This window comes from Myotis myotis, unplaced genomic scaffold, assembly GCF_014108235.1.
Source record: "Myotis myotis isolate mMyoMyo1 unplaced genomic scaffold, mMyoMyo1.p scaffold_m19_p_6, whole genome shotgun sequence".
NCBI classification, from domain to species: Eukaryota; Metazoa; Chordata; class Mammalia; order Chiroptera; family Vespertilionidae; genus Myotis; species Myotis myotis.
This window is the reverse complement of record NW_023416368.1, coordinates 69,071,637-69,096,043: the sequence shown is the minus strand read 5'-3', so window position 1 is coordinate 69,096,043 and position 24,407 is coordinate 69,071,637. Positions and strand designations below refer to the sequence as shown.

The 24,407-nt window shown below is 35.2% G+C and overlaps 1 protein-coding gene across 6 annotated transcripts in view; it reads left to right on the top strand.

The window, feature by feature from the left end:
- The window catches only part of NEK1 (NIMA related kinase 1), a 149,244-nt gene extending 129,666 nt beyond the window's left edge, over nt 1-19,578 (top strand). For 3 of the 6 annotated variants that reach the window (XM_036314345.1, XM_036314341.1, XM_036314340.1), the window contains 7 exons: nt 980-1,068; nt 1,909-2,156; nt 7,549-7,700; nt 10,454-10,662; nt 12,161-12,291; nt 12,468-12,600; nt 18,272-19,578. In XM_036314345.1, coding sequence (XP_036170238.1) covers nt 980-1,068; nt 1,909-2,156; nt 7,549-7,700; nt 10,454-10,662; nt 12,161-12,291; nt 12,468-12,600; nt 18,272-18,285 — 976 coding nt within the window. In that variant the 3' untranslated portion in view covers nt 18,286-19,578. The remainder of the gene's footprint in view (nt 1-979; nt 1,069-1,908; nt 2,157-7,548; nt 7,701-10,453; nt 10,663-12,160; nt 12,292-12,467; nt 12,601-18,271) is intronic. The other 3 variants (XM_036314343.1, XM_036314344.1, XM_036314342.1) reach the window with 3 other exon arrangements.
- Nucleotides 19,579-24,407: the final 4,829 nt, after the last annotated feature.

Genomic DNA, 24,407 nt, shown 5'->3' with positions numbered 1-24,407 from the left:
CACTGTCTGGTTCCAGAACATTTTTACCACCCCAAAAGGAAACCCTGTACCCATAAAACAGCACTCATTTTCCCGTCCTCCCAGCCCCTGGCAATCACTAACGTGCTTTCAGTCTCTATAGATTTGCCTATTCTGGATATTTCATATGAAATAATACAATATGTGGCTTATTGAATCTGTCTTCTTTCACTTAACATAATGTTTTTAAAGTTCATCTTTGTTGTAGCATGGATCAGTACTTCATTCCTTTTATGGCCAAACATTTTTCCATTATATGAATATAGCATACATTTTTATCCATTCAGCAGTTGATATACATTCAGCAGATGATGATGGGTCATTTTCAGTGTTGTTTCTACCTTTTGGCTATTGTTAATAGCAATTCTGTGAACATTTGTGTACAGGTTTTCATTTGAATACCTGTATTCAGTTCTTTTGGTTGTATACCTGGAAGTGGAATTTCTGCAGCCTAAGATAATCCTGTGTTTATCTTTTTGAGGAACCAAGGAATACTACATTTTGAATGAAGAAATGTATTACTTGTATGATTAAAAAGAAATAGTTTAAAAAGTAAAAATAGAAAATTGTTCAAAATTTGTAACTAAAAAAGTAAAAACTACTTAAAATTTGATATAGGTGAAAAGTATTAAGAGAATAAAAACTGCCTATGAACCAAACCCACAGAGATAAATTACTGCTACTTTCTGGAATATATTCTTCTAGTCTAGAGATTTTCAGTTGTTAAAAGAAATGGTGAGGGAACTTGTTGTGAATAATTATGATTGCTGAAGATTTGAATGGGGTAAAAAATATATTGTGCTTATGAGAGGAAGCATACATATAAATGAAAAAGATATTTAGGAGAGAAATCACAGCATGCCAGTGAAGTTTAGTTCTATTTTTTTTATATTTGAGAGTGCTATTTCTAGTAAACTGTAAAGTTGTGTTTTTTTAAAACTGGTATACCTATATGTGACAGCTTAGAAGATAGGATCACTATTCAGCAAGATGAAGTTTCTGAAGAAGGAATCTTAAGGAAGGTGGATCAACTTAGTGAAGTTCATATAGGTAAGCATCCTTGTATTGGTCTAATTATGTTCTGGAAGGTTGTGAACACTAGCCTGTTTTATTTGGACAATATATTAATAGAAACTATTCCTTTTCAGTCACCTCAATCATTTAAAAAATGTAATAGACATAGAGCACTGGACTCTGTATTTATAAGCCTGGATTGCTTGACAGTGTGAGCAATATAACGTTTAGGTCAGTTATTTTATTAAATGTTCAAAATGAAAAGAATTGCTTCCCAAAACTAAGGCAATATATACTAAGGACATTCATAAGTTGTCTTGTTTTCAAAAGTTAATTAAAATATAAAAAGCATACTTTTTTTCTATCTAACTTATAGGAATAAAGATAAACTGAAACTAAATATGAGTGTCTAAACAGTGTTTCTTCACATTTTCTTGCATCTGTGTGTACATTTTAGAGTTTCCAATGTGATGGAAGTATATAACATTAAATCTTTTTTCTGAAAATGAGACATTATATCCTGTTATAGATTACTTATCAGATAGTACAGTTACATACAGCAGGTCCTCTAATAACATCATTTTGTTCAGAGTCATTTCTTTATAACATTGATGAGACATAGTAGGAACTTACTCTTGTTTATATCAGTTAGCCTATTGTAAAATTGGTTTTGTTATATATCATTTCAGTTAAAGTTGCAGAATCTATTGGCAACATTAAGTGAGGGCTATATATATATTTTGATTTTGTTTTTCTGGTAGACATGAAGGTTTTTTGCTAGAATTTGTGTTAAATACTATGCCTTATCAATATAACTTAGAAATTTTATTTAAGTGCTATATAGATTTATCTCATAATTTTTGCTTTACACCACAGAACCTGGAATAGGTGATTCTCTGCACTCTAAATGTGATGTAGATAAATCTATGCATCCAGAACCATTTTTCCATAAAGTGGTTCACCCAGAACACTTGAATGTAGTCTCTCAAATTCAGTCCATTCTGTGTTCACCAGAAGAATCCTTTCCACTTCGATCTCACTCTGGTTCACCGCCAAAAAAGAAAAACAAGAATTCCTTGCTGATTGGACTTTCAACTGGTTTATTTGATGCAAACAACCCAAAGGCAAGTATGCTGCTCACATGGAAAATGTTATTCATTTGGTAACAGTTTTATGGATTGTTTGTCTTTGATAAACTGTAATATTGAGTTTTAATCTCTTAAAAACACAAGCACATATACTCAGACATACATCAAAACAATTTACAGAAACAACAAAAAAACTTCCATTTTATCATCTGAGATACTGAAAACCATCAGGACAAAAACTCTTTCATTGGCTCCCTGTTCAAGGTTCTTTTTACAGGGTTTTCTTTTATTTAGCAAAATATTTCTCTTACATTATCTTTCTTTCCCACTACCCAACTCAATTTCCAATGTTAGTATGAGACTAAGTTTAAGCAATGTATTTTAAATGGATAGAAGTATCATATTGCCTAACTTGTACATAGAAAGATTAATAGATGTTCATATCACTTTCTGATAGAAGTTTTTCAGACACATTTATCACTTGCTAAATATGTAACCAGTTTTTTTCTTGATAAGAAAATAGAGCATTATCTCTATAGAGAATCTAAAAATACAAATAAAAAAATCACATATTATTTTGTTACTTTTCATATATATAATTTTTATATGTAACTTTTAAAAATATATATATTTTATTGATTTTTTACAGAGAGGAAGGGAGAGAGATAGTTAGAAACATCGATGAGAGAAAAACATCGATCAGCTGCCTCATGCACATCTCCCACTGTGGATGTGCCCACAACCCAGGTACATGCCCTTGACCGGAATCGAACCTGGGACCCTTCAGTAAGCAGGCCAACGCTCTATCCACTCAGCCAAACCGGTTTCGGCTATATGTAACTTTTTACCAAAATAGAATACATGCCTAATCTTTTTTGCACCTGCTTTTCTATGTAATATGTATTATAAAATTATTATAAATAATGATACTACAAAAATAGCATTTTGTCATATTGTCAAAAAGTCTCTCATCTCATCTTTAATGACCACAAATTCCATTTGTCTACTATGTCATTATTTTTAAACCAATCTTTTATTCAGGTTTGGGCCTTTATGTTTCAATTTTTGTGATTGCCATCCCCTGTATCTTTTTACATATCCACAATTATTTCCATAAAATAAATTTCTGTAAGTGCAATTTAAAAATACATATATTGCCTAATTTCCCCATTAGAAAATAGTTTATAGTGCTGTCAGTTGTATGTGAGAGTCTATACTCTAAATAGCACCAACTATTATCATTCACTTAAAAATTACGTATTTAATGAATGAATAATGGTGTTAATTTTTTTAAATTTGTGTTTTTGTATTTCCTCGGAAGGTTGAATATTTTTTATATATTTATCTATATATGAATGAGTTGCCTGAGTTCTTTTTTTTTTTTTGGTTTAATTCTCACCTGAGAGAGAGAGAAACGTAGATGTGAGAGAGACACATCGATTGGTTATCTCACACACTCCCCAACCAGGCAAGCGATTGAGTCTGCAACTCAGGTACATGTCCTGACTGGAATCGAATCTGGGACCCTTCAGTCTGCAGGCTAACACTCTTACCACTGAGCCAAACCAGCAAAGACTGAATTCTTTTGTCCTTTATTGTTTTTTAAATATGTCATTTTGATTTTCCATTTAATTTTCCAATTAGATAAGTGGAGTATTTTCTTATGCTTATCTTAAGTATATATATTGCTAAATACTCTCACTTATTTAATAGTAGTTAGATTTTCAAAGATATAAACTTGGTGTGACAGACAAGGATTATCATATAACTCATACACTTCTTTTGCATTAAAGGTGTATAGCTGTCTTTAGCCCAAAGCTTTTTAAAACCTCATTGCTGTCTTTAAAGAGAGGGAAGGCAGTGGTGAGGGTCAGGGGGAGAGATTAATTGGGGAACTTATATGCATATATACATAGCCCATGGACACAGTCACTAGTGAGGTAAAGGCTTGGGAGGGGTAGGTACAGGGTGGAGGGAGTCAATAGGAGAAAAAGTTAAGAGGACATCTGTAATACTTTCAACAATAAAGATAAATTTTAAAATAAATACAATTATGACTCCTTACATAATACATTCAATTATTTGATTTACTTTCATGACCTTAGTTTACACCTCACTAGTTCTGTAAAAGTACTTTGGGAGAAAAAGGCAAGAAAAAAACATTAGGAAATCAAAGCAATCTGTAGCCATTTCAGGCAAGGACAGAAAACCATATCTGCCTATCCCATAAATCTCTGAAATAATGCTGATCTTGAATCATGAAGATAAGCATTATATAATCTGTTTCCTAAAATGGGATAATTTAACCTCTTACAAAGATTTCTTGTTATAGCAAATGTAAAGTGGGGAAAATATTAATGTACAATTTACAACTAGCACATGTACCTTAATGTCTTTTCATTTGCTAAAATATCAGTCTATAATAATAAAAGTGTAATATGCTAATTAGACCAGACAACTGAATGACCTTCCAGACAACCTTCTGGATGAAGCCGGGGCTGCGAGGGCCAAGGCTGTGAGGGCCGAACCCCTTGCACGAATTTCGTGCATTGGGCCTCTAGTTCTTAGATAATGTTCTTGATTTTTGCCTTTGGTAGGTGCTCATAATTTTTTAATTAGTGTTTTAAATTCATTTTTAACCCAGTTTATGGGTTGGAGTGAGCAAATATTTATAAAAACTATTTTTTAAATCCTCACCTGAGGATATGTTTTTTGATGATGGGGGTGGGGTGGGGGGGGAAACATCAATGTGAAAGAGAAACACCTATTGGTTGCTTCCCATATGCTCACCAACTATGATCAAACCTGAAACCTAGATATGTGCCCTGGCCGGTAATTGATCCTGCAATCTTTTTGGTGTACGGGATGATGCTCAAACCAACTGAGCCACCTGGTCAGGACTATAGAAACTATTTCAAGGGTGAAATGTTATATTTTAATTGCAGTAAACAGAAGCTAAACAGATGTGCTCATCATAAACCATTTCACAGTATAACCAGAGTATTACTAATTAATAATTTTTATGAAAAATACTACTGACGAAAAAGTGAGTTGCAGGTTTTTTATGTTTTAAAGTTTTCTAAAACATTGATCTCCTGTTTGATTTATAATGGCACCAAATGCTACTAGCTGTGTGGAATCATTCTATAAAGAATCTAGGAAAAAGATTAGCCTGACTAAATAAAGATGTAAGATGACCTGCCATAGATAGCTATTTTCAGGAAGATCTCTATGATTGTTAAAACTATAGAATATTACTTTAACAACATGAAAAACTTAGAATCAGAATTATAGAACTGAAATTTTGCTTATATAAAATTTTCTGACTAAAGATGAATATTCTATTTAAAACTTGAACAGTCTTTCAAAGAAGACTACGAACCTAAATGATTTTTAACATAGGACGGATAGTTGTTGGGTTGGTAGGTGTGTAAACCCATTCTGGGAGGAAGGTTGTCAAATGACATACCACTGGAAATGTCTTCCTGTTATTTTATGTTCAGTTATGAAAGCTGTTTTAAGGAGTGAAAGGAATAAATTAGAATTAAGATTTTTTTTTTCCAGGCTAAAATTTACATCAGCCTAAAAAATAGTGCATCCTTTTGTGTAGTTGCTTTGTATTTAGGTATGTAATGCATATATGCTATTAATTTTTTATCACCATTTATCCCCCTGTAGACCCTTCCTTCTCTGCCTCCCTCTAGCCACCTCCCCCTGCAATCATTCACTGTCTTCCGTGTCCATGAGTATATGCTATTAATTTTTATTGATTAGCATGGATCTGGAGAAACTGTTACTAGGTGTGTATTTTGCATACTGCTGGTTTATAATATACATGGTTCAAAACATTAAAATAATAAATATGTCAAAGATAAATTTTGCTGACAGAGATTCAGCAAAAGAAATACTTGCAGTACTATTAAATGCTTTAACAAGCAGTGTATCTTCACCATCTTGCCATTTGAAATCATTTTTTCCTCTTGAGTGCTTTAATATGTAAATTATGTTCCAATAATGGAAATTTACCCTTTTTTATTCTCAAAAACAGGTTGTACCAATAAAATTGGCCAAGTATATAAATTTTCATTAATATGCTAAACGTGGTGTTTTCGCAGTCTCCTGTCTGGTGTAGAATTCTTATCAGGGCCTTAGGAGTCATGCTTCAGATCTCACAGAGTCCTTAGCGTTAACCCAACCCTGAGACTTATATAATACATACTTGTTTTGTAGCCCTGTCTGTCCATTGACATTCTAATGGTTGAAAGTTAGTAGACAAAAGCCATTCCTCAAATTCCTAGTCTTATCCAACAAAGAAATCAAATTTTAAACCCCTCAACTGTATGCATGGTTTTTCTTTAGCTCGGTTTGCTGAGTTCCTTCTCACCTGCTGCTACCAAGGATTTTCAGCGTGAACATGGAAGTGCCTGTCTTTAGCCTTCCAGAGTGGGAAAGGCTCCACTCACAGCCCATTGTTCACGTAGCATTGTTAGGCTTTTTTGTTGTTGTTAATCCTCACCTAAGGATATTTTTCCATTGATTTTTTAGAGTGGAAAGGAGAGAGAGAAAAACATCGATGTGAGAAAGACACATTGATTGGTTGCCTTCACACACAGCTCGACCAGGGTTTGGGATCGAGCTTGCCACAGAGGTACATGCCCTTGCCTGGAATCGAACCTGGGACTCCTCAGTCCCCAGGCCAACGCTCTTTCCACTGAGTCAAACCAGCTAGGACTTTGCTTCCCCCGCCCCACACCCCCCACTAATTTGAGGCCCCTCATTTAACCATTGTTAGCTAGCCAGCAACTCGTAGTGATAAAGTGGTACAAAGAGCCATCAATTACGTGTAATGGTGCTTAGCCACACTTCAGATGAACTTTTAAGATTTGGGGGAAAATACAGGTATCCCCAAAAAATGTATGCACACTTAATAGCTGATTGCTCAATTTTGAAAATGAAATGTATTTTAATAAACAATGCCTTTATTCAAAGTGTATGTATACATTTTGGGGGGACAGCCTATATATATGGCGGGGTAGCCATAGGAAAGTAAAAGAAAACTTGGCAGAGATACCATGAAAGGGCACAATATGGACCACGAATAAAAAGGAGCAAACTGGCAGTTTCTAGCAATGCCTGATTCCTGACAGATTTCCAGTTCCATGATATGAGTACATCCCTAATAAACACCTCTCCCTACCTTTTAAAGGTGACCCCATGTTGAAATCTATGTGTTGAATCCCAAACATAACTCCCAAGTTTAGTTTCCTCCCTGAAATTCAAAAGAATTAGTTCTCACCTTGGGCAAGTGAGCCTGTAAATATATATACTAATATAATAACAAAATTATCTTTAGCTCTAATTTTATAAAGTTTTGTTTTTATTTTCTAATTATCATACTCCTGACAAGAAATCTGTTGCCTTTTCTTAGATGTTGAGGACATGTTCACTTCCAGATCTCTCAAAGCTGTTCAGAACACTGATGGATGTTCCCACGGTAGGAGATGTCCGGCAAGACAACCTTGGAATGGATGACATTGAAGACGAGCACATTAAAGAGGGACCTTCTGATTCTGAAGACATGTGAGCGCAAAGTCATTACCAGAGAGTAACACTAACAGTTTCTGAGTTTATAAATGTTCCAGAGATGGTAACTTACCTGGACAGTTTCTAAACATTATCTGTAGCTAACTTTTCACTACTCCTTTAACTTTTTACAACATATTTAAACTGCCGTCATGCAAATTTTGATATGTATTTCTGCCTCAACTAATATGGCTTAATCTCACTTGTAGAATATAAGAAAATGGTTTCTCTTGGTGTTCCCTGTCTTATTCACCACTTAGCATCCAGCATAATGGCTTGCACCTGGTAGGTGCTTAATAAATATTAAGTGAATGATTGTTAGCAGGATAATGACTGTTTAATAGTGCAACACCACATGATATAGGGGTTGTAGTGGGAATTTATGAAGTGCTTACTTTCTACACTACAATTCCCCAGGGAGATGACCAGAAAGCTCCATCCTCATCTATCTCCTGATGGGAATGATTTCAAAACCATGGCAGTGGGGAGTTAGTGGGTGGGATAGTTGTTTGGTTGTGTGTGTGCACTTGCTTACATGTGTATTCTACATGTAAGTAACTTAATTGCTTTCACAAAATTCCTTTCTTCATGATTCATAGGGAATCTAAAATCTAGCAGGGTCATTTAACCAATACTTCTGAGAATGGTTGGAAGTGATGGCCCTTTAGACAGTAATCCCGCTTCACATTCTTTGATATCAGTTAGTCCTCGTACCCCTCAGACAGTGTTACAGATTTTGGGGTGGAAATAAAACCAGGACACCCTGGAATAAAGTGTTTGAGAAGGTACAGTGTATTTAAGTCTCCAGGAAATACATTACAAGATATTAGAATTTGTGTGATTTATTTTCTGATTTTTTAATTAAATTTCCTCCTTTTTCACCTCTGCCATTCAGTAGAAAGAACTTGTGTTTTGGTCTGATTGAAAGCCTTAGATCAGTCTCACCATTTCCCTTCCTATAATATTTGAGCCAGGGTTACTTCATCTGCTGTATTTTATTTTCTCTCTTTGTTTTTCTTAAGTCTTACCCCTTCTTAAATTTCTAACCAAATTTTATTTTTAAATGCTGCTTTCTTTTTTAAAAATGATTATGGGGGTTCTGTAGAATTTTGCTGGTACCCTCAAAATTTAGAGAAAAAGTTACCTTTTTATCTTTGTTTTCTTCTGCTTAACTCTGGTCATTAAGCATTTTAACTATCTTTTTATTACGCCTATTGAAGAACATAACATTTCAGCACCTTTATGGTTGACAAAGTGCTAAGTAGCAGTTTTTTCCTCAGTTTTTATAAAGTCATCCATTTTATCTGAGTAAACTATAGCTTAATTGTGGCTTATGTTCTTTTATTTACTAGTTGATTACAAGTTTATTTTAAAATTTAAGTTAGAAGCCTTTAACATGATTTTTTAAATTTGAAAACTAAGATTTTTTTTTTAAGTAAGTTAATCCATGTCTGTACAGGAAATTTCACTTGACGTTTTCTTTGGGAGGAAAATTAATTTATTTAAATCCAAACTTTACTCAAAACTGACTAGTAAGAAAGCCTACTAAAAGGTGAATTTGGGACCAGGTTTTGAAGTACCTGAGACAAATTTTGAAATGTTCATTTCATAAAAGATCATAATCTCATTTTTCCTTGCAATGGCAGACTTAGCAGTCCTGCTTATTTTACGACCATTATAGAGGCCACTAATTCCTCTAGGCTGGCCACTAGAGGGTTTTATCCACAGGTCAGTGTTCAGTCATTGTGGCAATGGTACATAGCAGATGTGCCTATTATGCTACTTTTGTAATTAAATGTAGTAAGTTAAGTGCTACTAGTAGGATGATCCAAAAATATTAGATACTCTCTTTGCTTTGCTTTTCTATAGCTAATACAAAGTCAAAGTGTAGGAGTTTGTACACATAAGTACAAAATAAAGCTATTTCTACATTAAAGATTATTTTCTTTTTCTATTAATGGAAATTTTATTCCCTGTCTCACATAATATTGTTGATATTTTAGTTCTTCGGTAAACATTTGTCTATTTGATCAAAGTGTAAACTTTAGGAAAGGCGTTAACCTATTTGCATGCCACTTTAGGAGAAAGAAGCAAATCATAGGAGAGATAACATTGTGAGTATGAGTACATTTTGGGGGTATTGTAGAAGTGGTCACAGGATTTAGAATTCAGTCCTGTGTGAATTGACTGTGTGACCTTGAGTAAGTAATTTAAACACTTTGATTCACAGTTTTCATGTCTCTTATGTGAGTTTTGTGTGAATAAGATTTAAATAATAGGATAAAACTAAAGTACTATGTAAATGTATAATACTATTTGCATAAATTAGTTCATTTCAGTATCTATATTTCCAAGAAAATAGAATTAATATCCTGAGCAATTTTTGGAAATAGGATTCCCCACATAAGATTATTATGGTTAATGTATTATAATTACAGTAAAGTCTACTTATATACTTTAGGAATATTTTCAAGAATAAGCATCTAAAGATAAGACTTCTGGTGACCATTTTATTTACTAAATCATCCAATTAACCTGAACATATAATTCCCTAAGTATTTCCATTTCTAAGAGTTCAGATGCCCAGTGAGGGTTTATATGGAAAGCTTTTTGTATAGTGTGCCATTATTATACATCCATACCAAGATTTTGCTGAACTTTCAAAATTACATAAAAGAAAAGTTTTGGAGTATTAAGTGTTTGAGTAGAAAGACATGGGCTTTAGTAGTGTTTAATTTTTTAAATTTCAGTGTGTTTGAAGAAACTGACACAGATTTACAAGAGCTTCAGGCCTCTATGGAGCAGTTACTCAGAGAAGAACCTGGGGGGGAGTATAGCGAGGAGGAAGAATCAGTCCTGAAGAACAGTGACCTAGAGCAGACTGTGAACGGGACAGATCCAGCCGATGAGGAGGACAACCCCAGCAGCGAAAGCGCTCTCAATGAGGAGTGGCACTCAGGTGCGTGATCACGATTGGGGTGGGCCTTTTCCTTTTTCAGTGTGTACACCTATTTCAACTAGAGTATGTTTTTCTGATATCTAATATGAACCATTTCCAGTTTTATTTTTTGTTATTTTTATTTTTTAATAGATTTTTATTGATTTCAGAGAGTAAGGAAGAGGGAGAGAGAGAGAGAAACATCAATGATGAGAGAGAATCATTGATTGGCTGTCTCCTGCACGCCCCCCACAGGGGATTGAGCCAACAACCGGCCCTGTGCCCTGACTGGGAATTGAACCATGACCTCCTGGTTCATAGGTCGATGCTCAACCACTGAGCTACACCAGCCAGGCTGAACCATTTCCAGTTTTAAATAAAACTGAAGCATGCTTCTTTGTCTGACTTATATTTATTCTTTTTCTTTTCACACAAATGCACATATACAGTTGTTCCATTTCTTTCCCATTAAGTTATGGAAATGCTTTTTTAAAGCATTTTTATTCTATTTCTTGGCAGAATAATAATATTTATTGATTGATTTATTTTTTTAGTAATAAAGATAACTTCATTTTCTTAGTATTTTATGTTTTGCAAAGAGCTACATACAGTGGTTAACTAGAAGGGTTAAGACTAAAGCAGCTTTTTAAACTTTGGTTTAGAAACTATTCTTTATTCATAGCATTACCGCTAAAATACAAAGAAAATTTGTGTATTCCAATAACTGCATTTATTTGGGAAGAAGAACTAATGTGAAAAGGAATGATCCTTCAGTAATTTTGTTTTTTACTGGAATTTTTCAAAGTACCTTTGGTGTACATAAAACATACAGAGCATTTATAATACTTTTTAGGTGCTTTACTAAAGTTTTATGGTATGTATTTTAGGTTGTCTGCCTTCTGCATGCTTTTTAATGTTTTGGCTCATGTTTAATAATCTACTTTTTAAAAACAGTAGTTAGGGTTGGTGCCCTATGGTTGCCATATGGGTGTGCTTTTTCTATTTTTTATTTATTTTTTGCTACATTTGATGACATCTGTAGGGAAGCTTTTATTCTATCCTGGTTTACTGTTTATTTCTATAAAAAGAAAAGATTTTCAAAGTAATATTCTTATTAAGACAGATTTATGTACATTGATTACCTGTATAAATGGCAAATATTATAATGACAAAAACTTTATATTTAAAGTACAAAGTGCTCTATTTCTTTTTTATTATCATTTTTAGGTAGAGAAAGGGAGGGGAAGAGAGAGGGGGAGAGAGACAGACAGACAGACAGACAGACATCGATTGGCTGCCTCTTGCATGCCCCCTACCGGGGATTGAGCCCATGTACCTGAATGGGAATTGAACTGGCAACCTTTCGGTGCACAGGATGGCACCCAACCAACTAAGCCACTCCAGCCAGCGCCAAAGTACTCTATTTCAATGACATGATTCACTTACAGAATTTTAGTATATTAGGGTAATAATTATTTGATTTAGTCTTTTTTAATGATATCTTTTTAATGTTTTTTAGATAACAGTGATGGTGAGATAACTAGTGAGTGTGAATATGATAGTGTCTTTAACCATTTAGAGGAACTGAGACTTCACCTGGAGCAGGAAATAGGCTTTGAAAAGTTCTTTGAAGTTTATGAGAAAATAAAGGTAAGTGAAATGTCAGTTAAAACATTTAATTTTGAAATATGCTCTGTTTAAATTACTAGTGAAATGTCAGTAAATTTTTTTATTGGTAAGGAAATTTATTGTAAAAGATTAACAAAGTATCCAACTAGAGAAAGATAATATTCAAATATTACTTTGTATTTGGAAACTTGGTATAGGCTGTTCATGAAGATGAAGATGAAAATATAGAGATTTGTTCAACAATAGCTCAGAATATTTTGGGAAACGAACATCAGCATCTTTATGCAAAGATTCTTCATTTAGTCATGGCAGATGGGGCCTATCAGGAAGGTAAGATTTCCTCCCATCTTTATGTTTTAAATAAATGTGCAAAAAACAAAATGGCAAATGTAAATTGATGAGCTTCAGCAATATGCAAAGTTTATCCTAAATAATACTAAATGTAGTCTCTTTCAGAGTAAGGAGAGTTCATCTGTAGGGATTGGAATGTAACCCATTTTTATATTTAGAAACTACTTACCTATAGAATCACTAAAAAATATGTTTTTAGTAAAAATATGAAAAGTTATTAGTTAAAAATGGTTTCTCTTGCCCTAACCGGTTTGGCTCAGTGGATAGAGCATCGGCCTGTGGACTCAAGCGTCCCGGGTTCGATTCCAGTCAAGGGCATGTACCCTGGTTGCAGGCACATCCTCAGTGGGGAGTGTGTGGGAGGCAGCTGATCGATGTTTCTCGCTCATCCATGTTTCTAACTCTCTATCCCTCTCCCTTCCTCTCTGTAAAAAATCAATAAAAAATATATTTTAAAAAAATGGTTTCTCTTTAAATATAGTCAAGAGCACTTACCATGGAACCAAGAGACCAGTGTCACAGTCCTGACTCTTTGGGAGGCTAATGATGTGACACTGAGTGATTTATTTTGTCTTAAGTTTCACTTTCCTTTGCTATAAAAATAGAAAGATGATCTCTAATCTAATGTACTTAGATTGGTTTTCAAAGTAGTTATTGTGTGCTTCTGGAAGGTTGTCCGGAAGGACGTCCAGAAGGTCGTTTGGCTGTCCGGCCTAATTAGCATATTACACTTTTATTATTATAGAATATATATACACACATATGATTGATTGCTCTTCCTAAGATACTTTTTAGTACAGTAGGAATTAGAGAAGGGGAGGTTGGTTTGTGAGAAATGGAAAGAAATATAGAGGGAACAATTTGTAAGGAAAATAGAATGAACTGATTAATGTATATTAGGATGAAATTGACCATGTTAGAAGCTTTTATTGAAATTTAGTCTTTGTGATATGACACTGTGAAGTGTGTAAAATACACAGAGGAAATTAGTGAAGATTTTTGACCTAAAAAAAACTGACATAGTGAATGAGGTGTTTTATAAAGTTCAATCTGGCAGCAGTATTCTGGGTGGTTTGGAGAGTGCCAAGATTGGAAGTAATCTGTTTTGAAACTGTAGGTGTGTTTGGGCATGAGGTGATGAATACCTGGATTTCCTGTTCATAGGAATAGAGCTGTTAATATTCAGTTCAAGTATTTCAGAGCAAGGCTTCTTATAAAAATATTTGATAGTTTGACTCATGAAAAATTGTTTACTAAAATGAAATTAAATATTTTTTTTAATTTGGGGAGCAGCTTTATAATTATGTAGACTTATTTACATTGACTGTTTTTTCCTAAAGTTTTATGATATGTTTTCTAAAGCTCAACAAAAAATATTTCTTTGGATTGTTTTAATAGAAGTAAGTCTTGTAAAAACTCTAATAGTTATTGATAAATCAAAATTAGAAAATCTTCAGGTACAGTGTCAGTACTGTTATCTTATAGCTTCAAAAATCACTGTATTTTGCCCAGCTGAGTGGCTCAGTTGGTTGAATGTTATCTTGTGCACCAAAAGGTAGTTAGTTGGATTCCTGGTCAGGGCACATACCTGGCTTTCAGGTTTGATCCCCTGTTGGGGCATGTGCAGAAGGCAACCAATTGATGTTTCTCTCTCACATCAATGTTTCTCTCTCTCTCTTTCTCTTCCTCTCTTTCTTTCAGCATGTCCTCAGGTGAGGATTTAAAAAAAAATCACTTTTTTCAGTACTATTCTTTTTAACAGAATAACTCAAGAAAAAGTTAGGGTTGTTAGCAACAAGTAATGCACTGAATATATACCAGTCTTCCTTCATAAGCCAGTAATTAGTGCTGCATTTATTCTTCATTATGATTTCTTTTAGCCCTCTTAGGATTATAGCAAATAAAAATAAAATGTTTTATATTAATGGTGGTTGCTATGAAATCTATCAATAGAAACTTAAGGGAGCACTTCTCTATAAACAATGTTAAAGAACTACAACAGTATTTGGTGGAAAAATATAAGAACTTAATGTAGAGATATAGACTTAGTCTAATGAAGATGTTCCATTACACAAAATACCTTGAAAGTTCTCTTCTGGAATTTCCCTGTGACAGCTTATATACCAGATTCTTTTGATTATCCTTTTTGGTATAAGTCCTTTTTCTGGGAACATTTAATTCTTTGGAAAAAGCTCAACGTTACTTTAAAATCAAGCTTAGTGAATGAAGTGGGTTATCAAGGTCAATAATATGTGGTCTTGCCCTAGCCAGTTTGCTTGGTGGTTAGAGCATCAGCCCAGAACTTTGGGGTTGCAGGTTCTATTCTAGTCAAGGGCACGTACCTTGGTTGCAGGCGCACGTGGGAGACAACAGTTAATTGTCTCTCATATTGATGTTTCTCTGTATCTCCCCCTCTCTTCCACTCTCTCTAAAAATCAATGGAAAAATATCCTCGAGTGAGGATTAACAACAACAAAATAATAAAATGTGGTCTTTTTGTTTTAAGTCCTATCCTGAAGTAAGGAACCTAATTTTTCAAAATTAATTTATAAACTGATTCCGATGATTTTGAACAAGAATATATTTCTAGAATATTGGTCAAAAAATTCTGTTACTTTATGATTTGTAGACTGAAATTGAGGATTTAAAATGTTGATACTTAAATTTAACAATATACATTTTTATAAGATTTTATCTTTTTTGAAAACATTAAAGATTGCATTTAAAAATACATACAATACAAGATAAAATTAAGAACAAGTGTTTGGGAAATTTAACATATCAGGCAAATGAGTGCAAACAATATAATATTAAGCCAAGACCGAAGTAAGAATACAAAGTTTATGTTCAAATGATTTCTACATTTTGTGAAAATAAGTCACAAATTTGGTGCTGATCTTTCTAGCAAAGCAGGAAACCTAATTAAGTACATGAGTCACAGTGTGCATGAGACAAAACATCTCAGTTACGCAAAGGTCAGTTATTTTTGGTATTGAAAGAAAGGAAACAATTTCCCACAATTCTTGAAAAAGAGAGGACTATGATATAGTGTTCCTCAAGGTCGAATAATATGTCGATTCCTTTAAAGGGTAAAAAATTGTTTTCAGATTCCAAGAATCTAAGTCCATGGACATCAGTGAAAAACTCAAGTTTTAGTCCTTAAAAATGCCCGTCAGTTGTGATTTACTAGTGTAAAGCAAATGCTTTCCTCCAAAATGTTAAAAGATTATTTTTATTATTAGAGAATTGGAAATATATAATTAAACATTATCTGGAACTTGTGAATTCCTGATTTTATTGAGATCTTGAACCCCATTTTATAAAATCCTATATAATAAAAGGGTAATATGCAAATAGACCGAACGGCAGAACAACTGAACAACCAATCAAAGCATAATATGCTAATGATATGCTAAGGCTGCTCAACTGCTTGCTATTACATGCACTGACCACCAGAGGGCAGAAGTCAACTGGTAGACCAGTCACTATGACGTGCACTGACCACCAGGGGGCAGATTCTCTGACTGGTAGGTTAGCTTGCTGCTGGCGTCTGGCTAATCGGGACTGAGTGAGATGGGCCAGACACATCCTGGAGCCCTCCCGCAGTCCCTCCCCAGCCCAATTGTGCACTGGTGGGGCCCCTCAGCCTGGCCTGCACCCTCTTGCAATCCAGGACCCCTCAGGGGATGTTGGAGAGCCGGTTTCAGCCCAATCCCACAGTCCACTCCCCTGGGGAGGGTGCTAGATGCAGGGCTCATGGCTGGTGAGTGCTGCTGCAACAGCGTGAGCCTCTCCTGATCGGGACTGATTGGGCACAAGCCTGCGGCAGACATAGTGGGGCCTGGATGAGCGGGAGCGGCAGGTAGCTGCAGGTGGTGTTGGACTGTAGGTTTTGGCCCGATCCCTGCAGGCCACCCAGAGAAACCCCACCCATGCACGAATTCGTGCACCAGGCCTCTAGTAGTACTATATCAGACTGAAAAATAGCCTCAGTAATTTTTACAGTAGTTGGATTTCATGTGGCTCTTTCTCATAATATGGCATGATGCAAGTTACTGGCATACGTCCAACCTTGTAGTCTCTTAAGAAGGAAATACATACCTTTTTTCCACATTCACTTTGGATATTGTACTGTGTTTATGTAATGAAATTCTCTAGAGCAGTTAAAACAAATGGACTAAGTTTTTATCTATCAATATGGATAAGCCCCACAAATATGATCAGCTGAGTAAGTAGTTAGTACATGATACCATTTTTGTAATGTTTAAAAGCAATTTTATTTAGGTATACTTATATCTAATAAAAGTAAAAAATCATGGGAGGGAAGGACATACATCAGACTCAGGATACTGCCCCTGGGGAAGAAGAGAAGTCACTAAGATTGGAGAAGAGTACTTTGTACCTGTAATATGATTTTTCTTAACAAATAATCCAAACCAATATAGCTACAAGTTAACTTCAATTATTTCTAAGGATTAGGTAGGTGTGTACCTAATCATTACTTTATTCTCTGTACTTTCCTGACTATTTGAGACATTGTGTAATTATAAAAAATAATTAAATTGTAAGAGTGATAATTGTAACATGTATGTTGCACAAGGTAATGATCTGGCTGTATTGGAAGAAATCAAGGTTTCAGGGTAATTCTTCCTAGGGGAGAGGACATCAGAGTTGGATTTTGAAATATTAATGTGAATTAACCCCCAAATCAATATGTGTACTTACACATAGAGTGATGTGAAATATTGCATTAGGGGAACTATAAGCAACTCACTTTACTCAAGTGTGAATTATGGGGATGCTTAGGGAAGGTGGGCAATGAAAGTAGATAAGGCTAGACATATTGAAAAGGCCAGATAATGAAGGGCTTTGCAATCCATATGAGGGTTCTGTCCTGAGGCAGTGGGGAGCTAGTGAAGGGTCTTAAGCAGTGCAGTGATTAGAGATGACACTTGGAATTTAATGAACAATCACCTTTGCTAGTGTATGGAAGATGGCGATTGTTATCTTAGATTAAGTTAAGTGCTCTAATTCATTCAGCAGTGTTTTTTTAGAAAAACAAAAAATTGGAAATAACCAGTGTCCATAAATAGAAATGCTGAATTGTACAATATCCATAAAATAAAACAAAATGCAGCCATTGAAATTGACATGGAATATATCTATGACTTATTCTTTTTCAACATTTTATTGTAAAATTGTCATTATATAGAAATGTTGAAAGAACTTTCCAAGTTATCACCCATATATGCACCACCTAGATTCTGCCATTAACATTTTATGATCTTGTTTTATTACTTATTTATTCATCTTTTTGTCCATTATGTGTTTTAAGGGGGAAAACTCATATCTCAAAATGCATTTTATTGTAATTTTAAAAAAGATATTTGTATATGCACAGGGAAAGATCTGGGAAGATTTATATAAAATTAACATTGGTTGTCTTTGGCTTTTGGATGATTTTTTGCTTCCCACTTTATTGTTCATTGTATTGTCTGAATATTTTACACTGAGTATGTGATATTATAATAAAAACTACATTAAAGCTCTTTTCCTTTAGCATGAAAAATATAAGTTTTTTACAAGTAGATACATACAGTTGATTTGCAGGGAAATGAATTAAATTATTTTCTTTTTTTTCTCTTTACAGACAATGATGAATAATCCTCAGAACATTCTTTAATCCTCACCTGTATGAAAGCATTTGAATTTGGCTCATCAGAATAACAAATTTCAGTAGGGACTGTAGCAATCTTTTATAAATGATATGTCAGATTTAAGATGGGCATGCTGATTGCATGAAAAAGTTGGACAAACATGACATTTTTCAGTTAAGATTCTAGTATTTTATCTATTATATTTTGTTTGTTGAGTTCTATTGTTGCCTCCTACAGACTATATATTCATTAAATCTTCCAACCAAAGCATAAGAGACATTGATCCAGAATTGGGCATAATGGTTTTGAAGAAGATGTATGATGAAGTAAGGTAACTTTTACTTTCAGCAGATGTCCTTAGGTTGAAAGAATTACTTATGTTGTGAAAGACCTGCCTATGGTTTTTCATTTAAGCATTTAAATATGGCCCTTTTTTTCTGTCTACTTGTTTTCATGACCAGCAATTAGGTACTAAATAACCTTGTCAAGGGCTCTATTTAAATCTTTACATTTTGAAGATGGAATTTTTTAGCCTTAAAGTTTATATGCTCAGCCCTTTTTCAACCGTGTGTCTCCTGAACTAGCTGAGTGAAAACAGGCTATAGAAACAGTCTTAGAAATAGTTGAAAATTTTGATTATGAAAGAATAACAAAATTATATTTCCTGATGTTAAAAATGTTGATTACTTCTGTTTCTTTTTTTTAAAGACTAGAACCAGAAATATTATATCTAAAAATTAGTCTGTGGATTTTAACATCAACCTAGCATATAGCATAAAGTTGCCCTTTTTGTTTTTAATGTTCTCTCATGCATGTGCGTTTATGAGATTAAAAAGGAGGAAGGAATCGTTTTTGACACTGACAGTTTTGGTAACTGTTATTCCATAAGGGGAAAATGTTTGCCTCTTTTATTTCCATTATGAGAGGATCATTAAGATTGTAGTCACACAGCTTCAATTGCAGTATTCGAGGTTTCAATAGCAATGTATAAAGTCCAGATGCTTTTCGTAATAAAAGTAGATTTTTTGAAACTTAAGTACAAAGCAGCCTGATTGGCTTAATCTATAATTTGAACAATAAAATCTAATCTTGCAGCACTATCAGTACCATGCTGAATTTATTATGTATATTATTTCTAGCATCCAAAACTAAATACTTGACTTTTATAAATTTGTTTATTTTGTGATATTACAATTAAATTTTTATTATCTACCTGAAGTGCACTGTTGGTTGTCATATATTTATTAGCACTGTTTTCAATAGAGTGGTTTTACACAGAGCTGAGAACACTTTCATTTCTTTTACCTGATGATTTTTATCTTTTTTTTTTTTTTAGTAGATGAATATTTGAATTCTGTACTTTAATTCTGTATAATCCTGAAAGATGAGAATGATTTTTTTAAAAGTCTTTAATCTATTATAACTATTAGAAAAGCAAGTAAAGATTATAACACAATAGAAAAGGTTGTTTAGCCATATTTCAAAAGTGTCATATATATAAGACTAGGGATGACAAACAGGGTTTGTGTCATCTCCAGTCATCTTGGTGGTAAGTGGCTCTGGAGTATTCTTATGGAAACGGTCATCTGTACCAGTGGTGAAGAGGGTATTATTGGTCAGTTGGTTTGGCAAAAGTTCTCTAAACAGACCTTAAAATTGCCAAGTATAAAAGAAAAAGATCTGGCCCTAGCCGGTTTGGCTCAGTGGATAGAGCATCGGCCTGCAGACTCAAGGGTCCCAGGTTCGATTCCGGTCAAGGGCATGTACCTTGGTTGCGGGCACATCCCCAGTAGGGAGTGTGCAAGAGGCAGCTGATCGATGTTTCTCTCTCATCGATGTTTCTGACTCTCTATCCCTCTCCCTTCCTCTCTGTAAAAAATCAATAAAATATATTTAAAAAATAAATAAATAAAAGAAAAAGATCTGACTTCATAAAATTTATAAAATTTTACTTTTAAAAGGACATTGTTAATAAAAAGAAAAAAGCTAGCCATAAATTGGGAGATGTTTGCAAAAAATATACCTGACTGCCCAACCCGTGTCGCCCAGTGGTTGAATGTTGACCTATGAACCAGGAGGTCACAGTTCAATACCCAGTCAGAGCACATTCCTGGGTTGCAGGCTCAGTCCCCAATGTGGGGCATGGAGAAGGCAGCTAATCAATGATTCTCTCTCATCATTTATGTTTCTATCTCACCCTCTCCCTTCCTCTCTGAAATCAATAAAAAAAGAGGTCACTGGTTGATTCCTGGTCAGGGCACATGCCTGAGTTTGGGGGCTCCATCCCCAGTGGGGAGCATGCAGGAGGCAGCTAATCAATGATTCTCTCATCATTGATGTTTCTATCTCTCTCTTTCTCTCTCTAAAAAATTAATGAAACATCTTTTTTTAAAAATCAGAAAGCTTAAAAGTAAAGTTTTGCTAGCAGGAGAATCAGTCTCATTAAATAGTCCCTTCTTGGAGAAGAATATGAAATACCTGCCCTGTAACTCTAAGAGTTTTCTTTTTAGTGGAATTTAACATATAAGTGTCAGATTAGTGTTTCTGAGCTAGTTGTGTGTCACTGAAGTAGGTAGATAAGGTATGTTGTGAGTACAAGGATGAACATTTTTCCTTTATCTGGGGAAGAGAGGGGTCTTATTGTCTTAAACCAAGTTTCTTAGAAGCAGATCCCCACACAAGGATTTGTGTGCTGGTGATTTCTTAAGGGAGTGCCCCTAGGGGAGGCTGGTACAGATGAAGGTGGGGATAGGAGAGGTAGGGTGTAGTTTAAGGCCAGGTTTTACAAAGGGTAGCTTCAGCTGATCTCCCAGGGAGAAGTTTGAGGACTTGTCCAGACCCAAGGTAAGGGAGCAGGGCTTTCATAATCCCATAGCCTCAGGCATTGGTTAAAAGCCATGTTCAGGATGTGAACCGCATCCAGCATGGACAAGGGTGAACCTGGGGAGGGGTGGTGAAGGATTAAAGAAGAATACAGCTGGGGCTGGGTGGATCTCTAGTGCCTGGATGAGGACACAGAGAGACCCAGCCTGCAAGCCGAAGCTTTATTTTATAGTCAGAGCACACAAAGCAAAACAAGGGAAGTAGTCAACATGTTTACAATGTTCTTGTGAGTTTCACCTTGTTTTGGCAGCACTTGCTGCACCTCCCACAACCCATTAGCTACCTAGGAAGGAGCTAGGGAGGACTATAAGATCAAGTTTAATTATGCTAGAAGGACTCTGCCCTCTAAGCTGGGACTTGTTTGTGGCCCTGCCACAGGTAAGTCCAAGGCTTATAGCTACTCCCTACAAGGATGCAAAGACCAGGCTTTGCAAGTGTGGACAAAGTGGCTCCAGTAGCCCGAGAGCAGTTAGTCAGAGAAAAGTCACAGATGTTGAGTGTTGGAAGCAGAAGCACACTGAAGCCTAGAACGCACACAAAAGTTTAAAGCAGCGGTTCTCAACCTGTGGGTTGCGACACCTTTGGGGGTCGAATGGCCCTTTCACAGGGGTCGCCTAAGACCATCGGAAAACATAATATAATTACATATTGTTTTTGTGATTAATCACTATGCTTTAATTATGTTCAATTTGTAGCAATGAAAATATATCCTGCATATCAGATATTTATATTACAATTCATAACAGTAGCAAAATTACAGTTATGAAGTAGCAACGAAAATAATTTTATGGTTGGGGATCACCACAACATGAGAAACTGTATTAAAGGGTGGCGGCATTAGGAAGGTTGAGAACCACTGGTTTAAAGGGACCCAAGGAGGACATTGTCTACAAATATTGTTGGGAAAATGTAATTAGCACATCAAAGACTGGATTTAATTTTTATAAAGTGAGTCATTTAAAAGGATAATGTAAAAATAGTGGCACAAATGGTCCCTAAGGTAAAAATGATTAAGTTGGCTCATGCTGGTTTGGGTATTTGTTTTCATTTATATGGCACAGTCAGGAGTTCAGTTGCCACCAGGTGATGGCCACTTCAGTCTTCTTTGACATTCTCCATGCCCTCCTACTAGCCCAAGACAATGCTAATCTTGTACTTATTACATTGCATAAAAATGACTGATTTAATATTCCTTCCCTAAAGGCTCTGTGAGGGTCTCGGAGCACTGACTGTGCCTTATTCATCTTTGCATTCTAATGTCTGCTCCATGCCTAGCTTCAGTAGGTAGTCAGTAAATGTTTGTGGAATGGGCGAATATAGAAACCCTTTACAGCCTATGGAAATTCTAGAAAATAACTTTTATCTTCAGTATAAAGTTTGTGTCTTGTATTAACTAGACAAAAGCAATTAAAATGATAAACTCCTGCTAGCACACCAATAAACGTTACTGAGCCTTAGCAGATAACTTTTACATTTGGCACAGAAAGGTTCTTACCTGAAAATGGAAATTTAAACCTTTAGTTAAGAAAAGCATTCTTGATTAAAAGCTCTTGATTAAAAAGAGCTCATTAATGAAAAACAATACTATTTTTATAAGGACTCAGCTCCTTTTATCTTGCCCTGGTTTGGTTTCACGCTTCAACAAATCGCACCCTTTGGCAGTCACGGCTCCTTGCACTGCCAAATGCAGTATCCGGGGTTGGTCATGCCCTTCCCTGACGTCACTCTAGAAGGGGTCATCAGCTAATTAGTTGCATTAACTGGTCACCATTATTGTATCCAAGCTTCAAGTGGTGCCGTCTGATGGAATCACAACAACTTGAAAAAAAGTTGATTTTTTTTCTTGACATAACAAAAATGCTCCTTAGGACAGTTATAATGGAATGTATTGATTAAAGGTGACCTATAGATGTTCAGGAGAACAGAAAAGAACTCTCTTGCATAGAATGAATACTTCTGGCTTTTTCTCCAGATCAGACATGGAAAATGTCTATTTCTCAGATTTTAGCTTCTCCCTCTTCAACTCCCATTTCCTACAATGTGCCTGCCATTCATCCACATATAGTGCCAGTTACTGCTGCTTCTCACTAAACTGGAGTCTGTCATCTAGGCTCCTCTGCTCACATGTCTCTAATTTTGTTCTCTGGATGGTCAGCACCTTCAGAGGTGCTTCAGCCCCCGCCCCCACCCTCAAGAGGTCTCAAGTGTCCTACTTGTGAAGACCATGCTGTTCCAAGGCAATACCTAGTCTGCTTGAAATTTGTCACTTAAATCTATGTAAATTGATTATGGTCAATCTTTCCATCTTTTTAGATTAAAATTGCTCAAAGAAGCAACTCTGAATGTTACACCCTATTGCAGACTAGAAGGGGGAAGGATCATAGAAGAGGGAAAATTATTTTTGAAGGGGTCCTCTTGAATTACAGCCCAAGTATTTTAGGTCTTATTTCCTTCTCCATTCCTTTTTCTGAGAATGAATTTCCAATTAGAACTTTTAGCTTTGAACATTTAAAATCTAAATAGAGTCAACTAATTCATGACTTTAGCCAAAGGCCATTACAAAATACAACATAGTCTTTAAATTAAGGAATAAAGCACAGAATAAAGACTTGAATTGCAGGCACAGAACTTTGTAGTGGAAATTTCACGTTTATTTGAAATACGTACTGACCTAATCAAACGTCACAAGGAATAACTCACTGAGTTGTGAATTCCATAGTTTGGAAAGGAACTAGATTTAGCTCACTGTGGTTTCCTTATGGTATCCAGCTTGGAGCTTCACAAATTTATTGAATTGGAGTTTTCTTAACACTCTTGAGGCAGTTAATATAAGTAAGAGGCCTGCTTCTAGTCTGGTAACAGCACAAGTTATAAAATAGGCCCGCCTTGAAGTATTGAGGTTAAGTGAAATAACATACAGAATGCCTTGTTGAGATTGAGATAACATATAAAATGTGTCTGGCCCACTGTGAGCACCCAATATATGTAAGTTTTCTTTTTCCTTCTTCCAGGTTTTATTTTCGATAGTCCTGATGCATATGCGACATGGTTGCAGACTCACGAACTACGTAGAACAGAGTGAAAGATACTCCCTAACTCAGGCATTCCAAATATAACTACTTACAGCACTGAAAGTACTCCACCACCCTTAATGGTTGAGATCTGTGCTCATTTTATTACACTATACCCTATTAGTTAAAGGCCCCTGGGGTGATATATGGTCCCATATTAATATTAGAAGTAGAT